The sequence below is a fragment of the Cervus canadensis genome, chromosome 25, assembly GCF_019320065.1.
Source record: "Cervus canadensis isolate Bull #8, Minnesota chromosome 25, ASM1932006v1, whole genome shotgun sequence".
Taxonomy (NCBI): Eukaryota; Metazoa; Chordata; class Mammalia; order Artiodactyla; family Cervidae; genus Cervus; species Cervus canadensis.
In genome coordinates, this window is record NC_057410.1 from 21885071 (window position 1) to 21902072 (window position 17002).

At 34.8% G+C, this 17002-nt stretch overlaps 1 protein-coding gene across 1 annotated transcript in view; it reads left to right on the forward strand.

The window, feature by feature from the left end:
- The window catches only part of ARID2 (AT-rich interaction domain 2), a 180215-nt gene that overhangs the window by 131933 nt on the left and 31280 nt on the right, over positions 1–17002 (forward strand). Inside the window, exon 16 of the mRNA XM_043447439.1 lies at positions 8858–9006. Within this exon, the coding sequence (XP_043303374.1) occupies positions 8858–9006 (149 nt within the window). The remainder of the gene's footprint in view (positions 1–8857; positions 9007–17002) is intronic.

Below are 17002 nucleotides of genomic sequence, written 5' to 3' on the forward strand. Positions count from 1 at the left end.
GACCTCTGGTTTAAAGCATTTTTCTATTTTGTTATACACGCAAATTAGTAATTTTGTAGAGCCAAGATAGAGAAGTACTTGTCATCTAACATTTTAGGGGGTATTTTTTAAATGTAACTTGGTCTTGTTCGGGAGAGGTTTGCTAAGAGTACACCAGAAGGGAATTTCTGTATTTGGTTTTTGACATGAGTGTATTTTGAGGCTTCTTTCACAGTACTTTTGTAAAAAAGATGAATTCCATAAGAATTTTATCAAGTGTGTTCTTATTATCTTACGTATTGAATTAGTTGCCTTTATTCTTTAAAAAGGTTTATTTCTTATAATTTCAATTTGTTTCAGCTATGCAAAATTTTGTGTCTCTTATTCCTTTGCTCTATTTATTCCCTTTTAAATATCTACTCTCCCCTCTCTTCATGCCTCAGTAAATAAAAGTGTTTTCTTGTTGGTCCTTTAATGGACCGGAACCTGGTGGTCCGGAGAGTAAGAGAAAGAGGCTGATAGCCCCTGGTTTACGTGGAAAGCCAATAGAGTCCTGTTCTTAGGGCTCGCGCTGCTGCACGTGGGCACCGGGTGCCCTCCCGAGTGGGTGAAGATGCAGTGTGCCTTCTCGAGAGGGTCTTCGAAGCCCGGGCAAGAAAGTGAGCTCAGCGGGCCTCCGCGCTCCAAGGAATTAGCCGGAAATAGAGAGAGAGAGAAAAGAAAGAAAGAAAGAAAGACACGGGGACCAAAGCTCTGATGGAGCAAAGGTGTTTTAATCAACATGGCATGGGCATATATACTATAGTTATTCTCAGCAAAGATAAAGATTAAAATTCCAAACTTACAAAACATAAGATGATCCCTATCAAAGAGAGAGTTGCAAACAATCACCTTTTACCGTATGGCTCATAAAAAGGAAGAGGGTACTTATCACCGTAATGAAAAATGCCTGAATTGCTCAGCCCCGGGAAAGGCATGCCTCTCCTCTTAATTCCTGAATATTCAGGAATCAATAAGGGCCAGAGGGTTCCTGACAGATCCAAAACAGCACACTGGAAGCCTCTTCTTAAATGCTTCCTGACATTTTCTAAAATCAGTGATACTGAATTGAGGATCCAATCAGCCTATAAAGATTTTAAGGACAATCTTATGTGCTGTTTCCTGGATTACTACTACTTCATTCTTTGTTTCCTAACTACTACACAGCCAGAACCTTCTGTGACTGTTGCCAGCTCTGCTAGCACTCTTCTGTCTTGGGTTTTTTCTCTGTGCTTCTGATGATAACAGCAGATTGTGTTGGTATTGATACCAATCTAGATGACAAGAGAGGGGTGGGCGTAGGGAAGCAAAATGGAAGGTGAGAGAGCAAAGAATCCCTTGCTTAGAACATCATTCACTAATGTGTGTCTTTCTCCATGTGAATGGGTAAAGCTGGACAGTGCTGCTCTGGGAGCATGATGAGTTTTTTAATTTGTATATTAGTTTTGCTTAGATCTATTTCAAGGTATCTAAATAGGTTGAGGATTCTTCAGTGTATATTTTGTACATGGCAATAATTAGTAAGGAGTTTTTGTGGAAAACAGCAAATCATTTTTATTCAAGCTTCTACAGGTTGAGTTTTTCATTTATTAAAGCACACTAAAAATTTTTTTAATAATGCAATGTCTAACATATATTAAGCATTCAGCACTTTTTTTATATTTAACAATTTTCCAGTTCATCTTATGTGTTCTACTTTTTTCCTTTTAGATTCCATTGTAATCCTAAAGAGTTATAGTAGACCAAGCCAGATTAGAGAAAAACTCCCTTACTATGAAACTGTTTCATCCACCCTTGTTTATTGTGTCCTTTAACCTCCAGTGTGGTTATGTTCAATAGTGATACCTAAATAACAAAAAACAAGCAATACCTAGCTAAGACTAGGACCCGTGTTAGGAATTTTGCACTATTTTGTCATTTGATTCACAGAGAAACTCTATTAGGTAAACATAATTTCTATTTTAGAGATGAGGCCTCACAATGCTAAATAACTCGCCCAAGGTTACCAACAAACATGAGGTGGTACAGGACTGAAATCTGATGTGTCTGAAACCAGAGCTCGTGCTCTTAACCCATTTGCCACTATTCTAAAAGATTTCTTTGTAAAATCCTAGATACTCCTTTTATATGTAACATTATTTTATTGACTATATTATAGGATATAAGTATCACTGAAAGATAATTTCAGGATCACAATGCTAGAATTTAACATACTGGACATATATACATTTAATTCAAACCATAAAATTAATATATTTTCAGTTCAGTTCAGTAACTCAGTCATGTCCGATTCTTTGTGACCCCATGAACCGCAGCATGCCAGGCCTCCCTGTCCATCACCAGCTCCCGGAGTACACCCAAACTCACATCCATTGAGTTGGTGATGCTTACTCCTAATCTAAAAAATGTGTATAAACTTTTATGTATTCTCCCTAAGAATGTAGTTTATTTCAAACAGCTATAGTCTTTATTTTTGAAGTTGGTATTTTGTTGACATGTAGAAATGTAAAACTTTGCAAGGAAAAAGAGACATAGCATACATACATGGTGTCTATGAGAATAAGAAGCAAACAAAACAGGATATCTGTGTATAACTCTTAGCACAATGCCTGATACACAGTCTGGCGCTCAGTAATGGTGCAAGTATATTTTATCTTTGGTGGCTCAGACAGTAAAGAATATGCCTGCAACGCAGAAGACCCAGGTTCAGTCCCTGCGTCGAGAAGATTCCCTGGAGAAGGGAATGGCAACCCGTTCTAGTATTCTTGCCTGGAGAATCCCATGGACAGAGGAGCCTGGCGGGCTACAGTCCATAGAGTCACAAAGAATTGGGACATAACTGAGCAGCTAACACATAGGATAAAGTACCTATAAAGGCTAAAAAATTACCAGCTGCTCAAGATGGTATCATAAGTTTCCTTTGAAGGGAGGCTGTTGGACCTTCTTAAGAGCCTGTTAATAAAAACCATTTCCCCTGTTGCCCAGATTCTTTAAATTTCTTTGTATAGTCTTAGAATTGTATTTTAGACCTTGGTTTAATACCATTTTATCCAGTATTTGATTTGGCACTTTAAACGGGTAGATGAAATAGAGGAATTAAATGTGATTTTTTTTTAGCTATACTTTGTTATTTCCACCATTTCAAGGGGTGGGGGATGTTAAGGAGGTACCTTTACACCAAAAAGGAACCTCTAGACTTGCAGAAGGCTCAGGGCTGGAAAGACTGCAGGGAAACATCGCTGCTGAGAATGGCCAGCAGGTAATCCTTCCTAATACCATTGTTGTTTAATATTTCTTTTTTCAGTTTTGTTCCTTCTCACTACCACTAATTAGCTGTATTAATTTTATTACAGAAAAGATGCTAGGAACAAATAAAGGGGAAAGAAATATGAAAGTAAATGCTATAACCATATATTTTGTATTTAAATGGTATTTAGCTGAGTATGAAATAATTGTACTTAATTCAAGGTATATTTCTTTATTTATAGCTACTTATTTTCAATCTGTTATATTTGCAAGTTAAAGTGCCACAATATGGATACTGTTTCTGAGCCCTACTGTCTTCCACTATTCATGAAATTGTATTTGCTGAAGAAGGCATGGTACTAGATTGGCATATGAGATAATAAAAATGGAAAAAATTAATTATACTTAACTGAAGACTTGTCTTTTTCAGAAGCATATAAAACACATGTTGAATATATCTATCTGTTCATCCTGTGATCTGATGTCATGCCTAATTCTTGTATATAAAAATAGTTTACTTAAGGATGTACTTATTTAAGGCATTTTATGGATGATGCTCTTTAGTTTCCTGTCCTTCACATATGAATCCTTTCTGAAATGGTGCTAACATTGAATATGGATATCTTCCTGGTCCCTTTCATTCTTTGATAAAGAGTTTAAAAAGTTACCCAACCCATCAGAAAGCATATCTGCAATCTCAGGGGGGCTATGTCTAGTCATAGTCATTTTAACAAGAGTCACAGAAATGTCATTTCAATTTTTTTTGAAGCGTATTACTGCTCAGATTTGTAGACTAGTAGTGAAAGTGAAAGAAAGTGAAGTCGCTCAGTCGTGTCTGACTCTTTGCGACCCCAAGGACTGTAGCCTACCAGGTTCCTCTCCATCCATGGGATTTTCCAGGCAAGAATACTGGAGTGGGTTGCCATTTTCTTCTGCAGGAGATCTTCCCGACCCAGGGATTGAACCCGGGTCTCACACATTGTAGGCACACGCTTTACCGTCTGAGCCACCAGGGAAGCTAGTAGTACATTGTAATAATTAAGAAAATCATTAGTATTAAGTGTTTTTTTCATTTACACTTCAATGTGCTCTATTTATAAGATAGACTGTGTATGTGTTGATTGTCTAGTTATACTTAATAAGAGAACTTTGATAGGTTATGAAAATGAGAGAATATTGGAGCAGAAAGAACCTTAGATATTATCTTGTCCATAACCCTTTTTAAAGAGTTGAATTAACTTTCCCACACTTACAAAGATCTCTTTTCCAGTGATTGTCTTAATTCTGTTCTGTAAAGATGTGTATTTTGTTTAGACTAAGTGTAACCTCCTTAATACCACATTTAGAATAAATTTAGTTCTTGTTCAGTACAAGTGTTTAAAATTATCTCTACTCACTCTTTAGAGTATATTTTCCTAATTCTTTCAATTAGACCTTAGGTGTTCTTCATTAATATGTAAGTGTTTAAGAACTTCAAATCCCAAGTCTTATATATCAGAAAATAACATCAGTACAGTCTAGAAGTTTCAACCATAGTTTACTCTTGAAAAGATGATAAAGGAAGGCAAGATTATAGTTTCTTATTTTAACAAAAGGAAACCTTTGCCAAAAATAAAACTGCTACATTAATGTTTTAGATAATTTTACATTACAAAAGGAATCACAGAATTATTTCATATTCTTTGTATAATTTTACTTTTCTGGTCACACACTACTAGAGAGGTACTAGAATACAAAAAGTTAGTTCTTAAGCAGAGCAGAACAAAGAATAGTATTGAACAATATTCCTCAGGAGTGATCATTCCAAAAACATGATTTTGAGACCACTTTTACATTTATATTCAAGTTAGGGTTATGGTTAATGATCAGGCACTTTTACATCTTAAAAGAAATATATTTTGCATTTTATGTAAAAGATCTAGTTCTTAAAACATAATTTAAGTAGTACTTTAAAAGACATACAATACAGTGTAAACAAACTATTAAAAATTAGTTTTGTTGAAAGAAATATGTAATTTTCTAATATAGGAGAAAATAAAAAATACTACTTTCAGTTCAGTTGCTCAGTCCCGTCCGACTCTTTGCGACCCCATGGCCTGCAGCACGCCAGGCTTCCTTATCCATCACCAGCTCCCAGCGCTTGCTCAAACTCATGTCCATCGAGTCAGTGATGCCATCCAACCATCTCATCCTCTGTTGTCCCCTTCTCCTCCTGCCTTCAGTCTTTCCCAGCATCAGGGTTTTTTCCAATGAGTCAGTTCTTTGCATCAGGCCCGAAGTATTGGAACTTCAGCCTCAACATCAGTCCTTCCAATGAATATTCAGGACTGATCTCCTTCAGGATGGACTGCTTGGATCTCCTTGTAGTCCAAGGCACTCTCAAGAGTCTTCTCCAACACCACAGTTCAAAAGCATCAATGCTTCGGCACTCAGCTTTCTTTATTCTAAGTCTCACAACCGTACATGACTACTGGAAAAACCATACCTTTGACTAAAAGGACCTTTGTCGGCAAAGTAATGTCTCTGCTTTATAATGTGCTCTCTAGGTTGGTCATAGCTTTTCTTCCAAGGAGCAAGCATCTTTTAATTTCATGGCTGCAGTCACCATGTGCAGTGATTTTGGAGCCCAAGAAAATACAGTCTCTCACTGTTTCCATTGTTTCCCCATCTATTATCCATGAAGTGATGGGACCAAGTGCCATAATCTTAGTTTTCTGAATGTTGAGTTTTAAGCCAGCTTTTTCACTCTCCTCTTTCACTTTCATCACGAGGCTGTTTAGTTCCTCTTCACTTTTTGCTATAAGGGTGGTACCATCTGCATTTCTGAGGTTATTGATACTTTTCTCAGTAAAGTAAATATACTGGTTTATTCAAAGAAAGTGCGAGTCTTGGAATTTTTCATTTGGTATTTTCTGTAAGTAGTTTAATTCATTTTGTTTTATTGATGTATTTAGCTCTGTTTTTTTGTTGTTGTTATTTGTTTACTTTTTATTGTGAAAATTTTAGACATACACAAGTGTAGAGGCTTACTGGCCTTAACCAGCCTTACCCTTCACCCAGCTTTAAATATTGTCACCATTGCCTTTCTAGTTTCATATCTTCGTCACCACTGTTTTTCCCCTTGCAGTAAAGTAAGTCCCAAAGATTTCAAGTTACTAATAAATACTTCAGTATATATTCATAAGTATTTGTAATACCAAATCACACCTAACAAAAATAGTACTTTCTTAATATTGTTTGTTCTTAGTCTTTAAAAATGTGTTTTTATAAATTTTGTTTGAATTAAGATCCAGAGAACACCAGATGCAATGTGTAGACAATTTTCTATGCATTGCATTTGGTTAATATGTCTTTTATTCATTCTTAATTGAACAGTTTGGATTAACTCCAGTCATCCTTGCCACATCTTCATAAATCATTAACAGTTGATGTTAGCTAAATACGCTATGATTCCCTGTTATTTAACTTTCCTGTGTGACACCAGTTAGAATTCTACAATGAAGAAAAAAATAGGATAAAGCTTTGTTAGCATATAAAAACAAAAATAAATTTAATTTAAAAGTATATGACAAGCTAGTCAATAAAATATCTAGGGTAAATGGTAATAGTGTAGGGAACCGGAAAGTTCATTCTGAGGGAATTTGATAGCTCTGACAGATTTACCCTTTAATTATAATTCTGAGATTATATTTCTGTCACTCTTCAATATTTGTATTTGATTCAAACTGATCCTCTTGGTTACTCATACTTACTGGAATTTCATGGATTTTTTTTTTTTTTATGCAGTAGTTTCATTTCAAGGAAACAGGTTGACTTTTTTTTTTCCTGGTAAATAGATTGATTCTAATGTTATTCTTCCCTGCCTTTTTCTCTGATCCCGACCCCTGTGTCTGCTTTCTCACTGTTAGTTTTTATGACTTTAAGAATTCACAGGTGAATGATTGTCAGATTCTTGTTCCAGCTTTAACTACTGCTAGATAGTTTAACTATTGCTAGATAATTAACTTTATTGCTAAATAATTGCAATACTGATCTGTTCTTGTCCCCAAAGTGAACTCATCATCTTTCCTCCAAAGTACTGTTTCACTCTGGGCTTCTTTATTAGCATAAATAACAGTAGTATCAATTGCCATTTATTGAGACTCTAGAGCTAGGCTCTTCATGTAGAGTTTCTGTAGTCTTCGCGCCATCCCAGAAGTTAGATTTTATTACACTTTCTGGATGAGGGAATTGAGGATCAGAGATGTTACGTAGTTTGCACAGGTTCACATAGCTTGTTAAAAGGCAGATTGAAATTCTGAGTCCTGTTCTGTCAAGCTGGAAAGTCTTCCTTCTAGCCATTGATACCTGTATTGCCCTAAAATGCATGGTTTTTTGCATGTATATATTTTCTTACTAATAATATTAGAAAATCATAAGAATGAGACCCTATTATAAAAACAACCTCAATCACATCCCAAAGTAATTTTTTTTTTTCTTAGAGCTTAGAACTCAAAAGTTCTTATGACTCCACATTTCTAAGAACTTTCACTGTTGGCACTTTATTCTTTTCCTTTATTCATTTTTATGCTATGGCCTTATCTGTTTCTGTTTGTCTATTTTTTTTAAAAATTACTGTGACTTTCCAATAAGAGGTTTTCAGCAATTTTTAGCTTAGTTTTGCTCCACTGTTTCCAATGTCACTTTATAAATAAGCAAATACATTTAATATTTTCCCAGAGTTTAAATGTATTTCCTTTAAATGGTACTTTGAAAATGGTATGCTAATCATTTCTGTGAGGAATTTAACATTATTTTTTCCTTTGTACTATGTATGTTATGAGTGAAATCTGAGTTAAACCTCAAAATGTAATGTTTCAAATTGTTTTAAGCTACATTATAATTATTACGTGTTTTTCAGAGAGAAAAGGATGGTATATAAAGGAAAAAAAATGTAGCTTATATTTCGAAAACTTATGCATACAATTAGAATCCTTTTCTTGTATAATCCATCAAAATTTATAACTGAGCACCTTTCAAGATTGAAGTTGTTAGTTAAAATAGCTTTTACTGCAGAGTAATATTTACAACATTCTACTTAAATGGTTACATCATTTTTTTTTTTTTACATCATTCTTAACATCTGAAATTCCCTTTGATTTTTACTGTATATGGTTTTATGTTACTCATTACAATCTTAAAGAGATTCTATACAAAGAAATAATAATTTACAGTTGATTTTTTTTCTTGTGAAGAATATGTGTAAGTAAATAAAATGGGTGCATTTATAATTTTTTTCTCTGTTTAATCTATAGTTGTATTTCTACCCAATTTTATTAATATAAAAATCTTTAATTCTAAGTTATGTGTATTCTGTAACAGTAACAATGCAATCTTGCCTCTGTGATTCATATGAAATGAATTTGACTTCCTAAATATGTTTTTGAAATTAGTTATCTTCTTAAAGAGTATCCAAAAGATAATCATTAAAACTCCCAAGTGTGAATTTTAGGTTGAAAGTGCATAGCTATCACTGTAATCAAATTCACAAACCTATACTCTGTGAATGGTTTTCAGCGTCATTTCACAGACTGTGTGGTTTGTCTTTTCACAGAGCACTCCAGTGACACCTTCACCAGCTGTTCAAGTCCAGAGCCAGCCTAACAGCTCTCAGCCTTCTCCGCTCACTGCGTCCAGTCAGCATGGAGAGCCAGTGAGGAAACCTGGGCACAACTTCATGTGTCTGTGGCAGTCTTGTAAAAAGTAAATGGCAGTTCTGTTTGATATACATAAATGCTCTTTTTTCTGGGATGTCTTTGTATTTAAATTTCTATTTATGGTTTCATGAAAATTTTCTTTTGAAATCACTAACTTTTTAGCAAAAATATTTCATGTTGAAAGTAATATTTATGCAGATCCAGTGTTACCTAAATTGAAATGTATATAAATGTTGGGAAGAGCTTCATTGCCTTATGGTAGTTAGCAGAGAATGTTTAACTATTAGATTTTAACAAAAGAAAATCAGCTAAGAATTTTATGTTATATTTGGCTATGAAAAGAAATAGGTTTTTTTAAGTGGCTTGCAGTTAGTGGCAGCCATAAGATTTCTGTATAACAGACACTTAAAGATATCTGTTAGGAAGAATGATTTGTCTTCAATTTAAGTTTGAGATGGACACACCATGAAAATTTTTAACATTATATTATCTCACAGTTTAATAACTAATAAGTGGAATTGAATTTCTTAAACAAGGCTTTCTTAGGCTTGAAGGAGAACTTGAGAATAATACTAAACTTGAGAGAAATATTGTTTAAACTAAAATCTCAGTTCTTTTAACAGTATTCAGCTAAGAATCCGGGCCTTGTCACTTTTAGAGCTCTAAGACTAAGGTGCACACAATATCCCTCATTTTTTTTTTTTTAGATATCAAGATTCCATTTTACTTTTCCTAACTATAGCAGAAATTACTGTGTCCTATTAAAATTATATTTTTCATTATTTTTCTGATATAGACATATTTCATATATAGATTTCTTGTAAGATTGTGGCTATCAGTGTAGCCTAGGGATTATTGATAATATGCAGAATTTCTTTGGACAGTGTTTACCAAACTTTAAATCTCAACCCGTTAGTGGGGCATAAAATCATTTTGGCAAGTCTACCCAGAGGGTTTGCTTGTTTTTCTTTTCAATGAAAAAGTGAATAAAATACCTCAGATTCCATTATGTTGCTAGGGTAAGTATTGTTTTCATTTATATATGTATATAAGTATGTATATCTAGACCTTAGTGTAAAATCTATCAAAAGGGTTTTTTAAAATTAGTGCTTTAGGTTTCCTCTGATCATTTCTTTCATTTATTTAATTTAATTGCTTTTTAAATGTTTATGTTGTAAGTTAATTTGAAACTTTTTTCACTGATGTCAGATTCTTTACTTTTTTTTTAAGATTTTTGTTTTCGTTTTTCATTGCAAAATAGTAGCTGATAGAGTAGGTAGTCAGTTAATGCTGTTTGTTCACGAAAACGTTTGGGAGTAGCTTCTTTAGATGAAGTGTTGAGAATATTTCAACAAAAAAAATCACTGAAAGGGTTAATGAATCTAAATGCATGGCAGTTTCCCATCTTGTTAGTAAGATTGTTGTTACAGAATTTGAATGGTATACCTCCTCTTTTTAAGTCTTTTCAGAAAAATACTCAACAAGACTTCTTAGACTTTGTCAATTTTTAAAGTCAGTTTTAGATACTGCATTGCCAATTAGTTGAGTTTGATTCTGCAAATATTTATTGAGCACCCTCTAGAAGGGTTCATATGTTAGGAGGTAGAGATATAAAGATCACTCTCAACTCTTAGGGAAGCACATGCAAAAAACAAATAAATGACAGTTTAAATAAGTACTATAAAAAATAGTTTCTATGTTATAGCATTATTGGCAGGATGATGAACAGAATGTAATGCTGGGATGGTTAGAAATGTTTCGTTAGATTACGTTTGAGTTAGTTCTTAAAGTATGAGTAGGAGTTTGTCATGCAAAAATAATTTATTCATAATAGCAAGTGCAGGGAGTTATAGAAGGAACTGTTTATGCCCAGGGAACTGTGAGAAGCTTAGGATATCAAGAGCATAAGGACATGAGGAGAGTAAAGGCTTTTATTACAGTTGACCTTTCATATCTTCAGGGCTTCCCAGGTGGCTCAGTGGTAAAGAATCTGCTTGCAATGCAGGGGATGTGAGTTCAATCCTTGGGTCAGGAAGATCCCCTGGAGTAGGTAATAGCAACCCACTCCAGTATTCTTACCTGGGAAATCCCATGGACCAAGGAGCCTGGTGGGCTAATGTCCATAGGGTTGCAAAAAAGTTGAACATTGACGTAGCAACTGAACAACAACTTCGTATCTGCACTTGAAGGTTCCACCTAACAGGAATTAAAAATATTCTCCCAAAATTCCAGAAAGTTCCAAAAAGCAAAACTTTGCTCACGTGCTGGCAACTATTTACATAGCATTTACATTATTTACAGCTGTTTACATAGCATTTACATTGTATTAGGTATTATAAGTACTCTAGAAATGATTTAAAGTGTACAGGAAGATATTCTTAAGTTATATGCAGATACTTCACCATTATTTATAAAGGACTTAAACATCTGCAGATCTGAGGGGAACCTGGAGTCAATCCCCAATGGATACCAAGGGATGACTGTTCATTTTTAATTTAAATTCCAGGTGGAAAAATACATGTAGTAGCTATTGTCCCTAAATAACTATGCTCTGATTTCTTTAATATCTGCTCAAAAATATTAATGAAGACTCTTCCTTGATGCATTCAGATTTAGAACTAAAATTATATCTTTCACCAATAAATTACTGTGAAATGCACTACTCACCCTTACATCACACATGTTAGTAATTTCTTTTTTAATCTGCAGGCATGTATCTTTAAAAAATTAGGACACTACTCTTTAGCCATAATTTATAACCCTGCAGAAAAATAACATTAATTACTTCAATTTTATGAGTTCTTCAAATAGGCAGTCAGTGTTTACATTTCTTCACTTGTCTTCTGCTTATTTAGAGTCTGAGTTGGAACCCAAGATTCAAACACTAACTAAGGTTGAAAAGGCTGTTGTGTCTTTTTTAATCTGTAGATTACCCTCCATCTCTCAATTTTTCTCCTCACAGTTTTTTGTTGATAAAAGCAGGTCATTTGTCCTGTAAAGCATCACAGTCTGATTTTGCTGCTATTGTGTAGCATGTTACTCTGACTTGGAATTTTCTGTATGTTCGTAGTTAGGTCCAGATGTTTGATAAGATTCCAGTTTGATTTTTGTGAACCGTGTTTTAGAAATGACATTGTGTACTTCATCAGGCAATAGGTACTATCTAGTGTCTCTTTTTGTGATGTAAACAGCCATTGAAAATTATGGCCTAGATACATTATTTTGTTTATAAAATGTAACGTTTCCTTTTTATCAATTGTCTGATTTCTTTGAGGAATAGTTAGTTTCTAGAGAAAAGACCAGATTATTGAATATTTCTCTTATTTACCAATTTTCAAAATAATGAGTTGTTTACTGACTGCACAAAGGTGACTATGAGATGAGGTTTTTTTTTTTTTAATTTGGTTTTTGATTTTAGTATCATTGTAAATGAACTTGTGAACATAAGCATATTTGAGATATTTCAATCCATTGCAGATACTGTATCCTTCTTAATGTTCAGATTGTCCCATCTTTGGCCAGTGAAGGCCTGTTCAAGCTGGATGTGATCTTAATTTGTCTTTGACAGCTTCCTTTCTCCCTGTTAGACGAAATGTTCTGGACTTAACTTGTGTATTTCCTGCCCCATACGGGGAATCAACTGTTTCTCCAAGGACATCTGATGTCTTTTAATGGGAAATGATATTTAATCTGGGCTTCAGGAAGTATCCATTGCTTTTACATTGGCTATTGTTTCTAGGACTTTTCAGTGAAGAGACTAGAAAAACCATGGTTCGGAAAAACCATGTTTCATGTTCAGAATGACCTTCTCAACTCTTAGATCATAAATTACATATTTTGTTGCCTTCTACACTTTAATATTTTAACTTTTTGATCCATCAGTAACTTAGTTTCTATGTAAAGTTAAGTGTGACTGTTGTTTTCCAAATTACTAATATTTGATGAGTTCATTTTTCCCTTAAGTATTTGAATGGCCACCTTTGATATGTACTTAATTTCTATATGCTTTTTCTGTTTCTGAATTACTTGTTATCCCAATGGTCTCTGTCCTTATCATACTGTCACTTTCAGTTTTGATGTTGGATGGGAAGTTCCTCCTCCTAATTTCCCTTTTCAGTGTTGCTCATTTTTTCAAGCACTTACCTTGTATTAGACACTCTGTTAATTTTCAAAATTAAAGTGATATATAAATCAGACTTGGTACCTACACAGATATTTATCCTTTCAAATGAACTTTAGAATGTTTCCAGAGATTACCCCAGGGAAGCATGTTGGAATTTTTATTTTAATTGCTTTTAATGAATGACTATTTTTGTTTGTTTTTAGGTAGTGAATATTTTTCCAATATTGATTTTTTTCCTTAGAAGAAAAAAGTATCATTCCATGGTATTATAGTCTTATTCAACTCAGTAGAACTTTAATATTTGTTCCCATAAATTCTACAACTTTCATAATTTTATTGCTAGTCATAGTTCTTATTTCTTGTTATTCATAAATGATCTTAACTTCCACTGTATTTTTAACTGGTGGTTGTTTTCTATATTTATGCCTTAATTAGTCCTCTCATCCAATTATAATATCTAATGTTTCCAGAACAGCTATATAATAGTAGTGGTAATATTTATCTTATTTCTTCAAAAAAAATAATAGACTTTTTCAAAATTTTCATTTTTAATTGAAGGATAGTGTTAGTGTTACTCATTCAGTCTTGTTTGACTCCCTGTGACCCGATGGACTGTCGCTCACCAGGCTCCTCTGTCCATGGCATTCTCTAGGCAAGAATACTAAAGTGGGGAGCCATTCCCTTCTCCAGGGCATCTTCCTGACCCAGTGATTAAATCCAGGTCTCCCACGCTGCAGGCAGATTCTTTGCTGTCAGAGCCACTGGGGAAGCCCAATTGAAGGATGATTGCTTTACAATATTGTGTTGGTTTCTGCCATACAGCAGCACGAATCAGCCATAGCTATACATATGTCCTCTCCTTCTGGAGCCTCCTTCCCACCTCCCACCCCATCCCACCCCCTAGGTTGTCACTGAGTCCCTGTTTAAGTTCCCTGAGTCATTTAGCAAATTCCCACTGGCTGTCTATTTTACAGCTGGTAGTGCGTATGTTTCCGTGCAACTCTCTCCATTCATCCCGCCCTTTCCTTCCCCCTCTCCTTGTCCATAAATCTGTTCTTTATGTCTGCATCTTCATTGCTGCCCTGAAAATAGATTCATCAGTACCATCCTTCTAGATTCCATATATATGCATTAATATACAATATTTGATTTTCTCTTTCTGACTAAACTTCACTCTGTATAATAAATAGGCTCTAGGTTCATCCCCTTCTTAGCACTGACTCAAACATGTTCCTTTTTATGGCTGAGTAATATTCTGGGGGGGTGTGTGTGTGTGTGTGTGTGTACACATATACCACAGCCTCCATGTCCTAGCTATTGTAAATAGTGCTGCAGTGAAAACTGGGGTACATGTGTCTTTCTCAATTATGGTTTTCTCGGGGTATATGCCGAATAGTGGGATTGTTGGGTCGTATCATAGTTTTATTCCTAGTTTTTTTTAAGGAATCTCCATACTGAATAGACTGTTTTTTAAAGCAGTTCTAGGTCTCTAAAAATGTTGAATCAATAGTGTAAGTTTTCTCATATACTTTCTCTTCTCTGCACAGTTTCCCCTAATATTAACATCTTGAATTAGTGTAGTATGTATGTTACGATTGATGACTAGAAGCAAGTCTGTAGTTTCCATTAAGATTCACTCTTTGTGTTATGTACACTTCTCTGTATTTTGACCGTGCATGCTATCATGGATCTACTGTTACAGTGTCATACAGAATATGATTACCACTGAAAATCTTCTGTGCTTCACATATTCACTTCTCCTCACTGCCTCCCTTTCTAACCCCTGCTAAATACTGATTTTTTCCCCCACTATCTTTGTATAGTTTTGCCTTTTCCAGACTGTCATGTAATTGGAAGCATATAATATGTAGCCTTCTCAGATTGACTTCTTTCACTTAGCAATAAGTATTTAAGGTTCTTCCATGCCTTTTGTGGCTTGATCGCTTATTTTTATTGCTGAATGATACTGCATTGTATGGATGTACCAGTTTGCTTACCCATTCAACTATAGAAGGACATTTTGGTTACTTTTGGTTTTGGACAATTATAAATAAAGCCACTATAAACATTTATATGCAGGTTTTTATGTGGTCATACTTTGTCAGATAATTTGGGCAAATATTTAGAATTACATTTGCTTGATCATATGTTTAACATTGTAAGACACTATCAAACTGTTTTCCAAAGTGGCTGTGCCGTTTTGCATTCCCACCAATAATGAATGAGAGTTCTGTTGCTCCATATCCTCACCAGCATTTGATACGGTCACCTTTTTAGATTTTAGCCATTCTATATCTCATTTTAATTTCTATTTCCTTAATCACAAAAGATGTTGAGTATTTATGCTTATTTACAATTTGTATATTCTTTTTGGTGGGGTGCCTGTTTAGATTTTTAATTCATTTTTTAACTGGGCTGTTCACCAAGTTTTTAGTAATCCATTGGTATTAAACTTTGTCAGATGCTTTTACTGTATCTGTTGATATAATTATACAATTTTTCTTCCTTAAGCTTTTGGTGTGGTGGATTAGATTAATTAAATTTTGAATATTGAACCATCCTGTCATACCTGGAATAAATAAATTTTTTTTTTCCAGCTTTCCTTAAGATACTTACTCAGGGCTTCCCTTGCGGCTCAGCTGGTAAAGAATCCGCCTGCAATGCGGGAGACCTGGCTTCGATCCCTGGGTTGGGAAGTTCCCCTGGAGAAGGGAAAGGCTACCCACTCCAGTATTCTTGCCTGGAGAATTCCATGGACTGTATAATCCATGGGGTTGCAGAGAGTCGGACTTGGCTTAGTGACTTTCACTTTCACTCACAATTGGCCTCAATGGCTTTAGCGAAGGAGTAAAGCAGGGTAGGGGGGCCACACTGACAAAGTGAATCATTCATTTCATTCATTTTTGGTTAGTATGTAGTTCTTTTTACACATCGTTTGCTTTGATTTGTGAATGTTTTCTTGATGATTTTTACTTCTGTGTTCGTGAGAGATACTAGTCTGTAGTTTTTCTTCTTTGTGTGATTTTACTAGTACAGTAATTTTAGCCTTCTAGAATGATTTAGGAAATATTCAGTCCACCTCCATTTTCTTGTAGGGATCATAGAAAATTGGTATCATTTCTACCTTAAATGTTTGGTAGAATTCACCAGTGAAAGCATCTAGGTCTAGTGCTTTTTTATTGTCTTTGGAAGGTTATTGATTCTGTTTCCTTCAGATTATCTGCTAATCCTTGTGGAGTTTTGGCAGATTATGTCTTTTTTTGTTCCACTTCATCTAAGTATCAAATTTGTGGCATAAAATTATTTATAATATTTATTATCCTTTTTATCAGGGGTCCTCCACCTCAGAGCCAAAGACTGGTACTCGTCTGTGGCCTGTTAAGAACCAAGCCACACAGGCCGCACAGTAGGTGGTGAGTGACAGGCCAGCAAGGGAGGCTTCATCTGTGTCTGTAGCTGCTCCCATCACTTGCATTACTGCCTGAGTTCCACTCCCTGTTCATCGAGTTCAATAAATGTAATTTGCTTGAATAATCTCAGTACCTTCCCCAGTTCGTGGAAAAATTGTCTTCCACTAGACTAGTCTCTAGTGCCAAAAAGGTTGGGGACCACCGCTTTTAATACCTGTGGGCTCAGTAGCTATAGCCCCCCCCCCCATGCCCCTTATATCTGGTATTAGTAATCTGTATTTTCTCTGATTTATTTTCTTGCTTAAGCTGGCTAGAGGTTTACCTTTTCCAGCTTTTGGTTTTGTTAATTTTCTTTCTTGATTGCCCGTTTTCCTCTAATTGATTTTTGCTCTGATTTTTATTCTTTTCTTTTGTTTGCTTTGAGTTTACATTGCTCTTCTTTTTCTAGGTTCCTAAGATGGAAGTTTAGATTATTGATTTTAGATGGTCTTTTCTAATACATACATTTA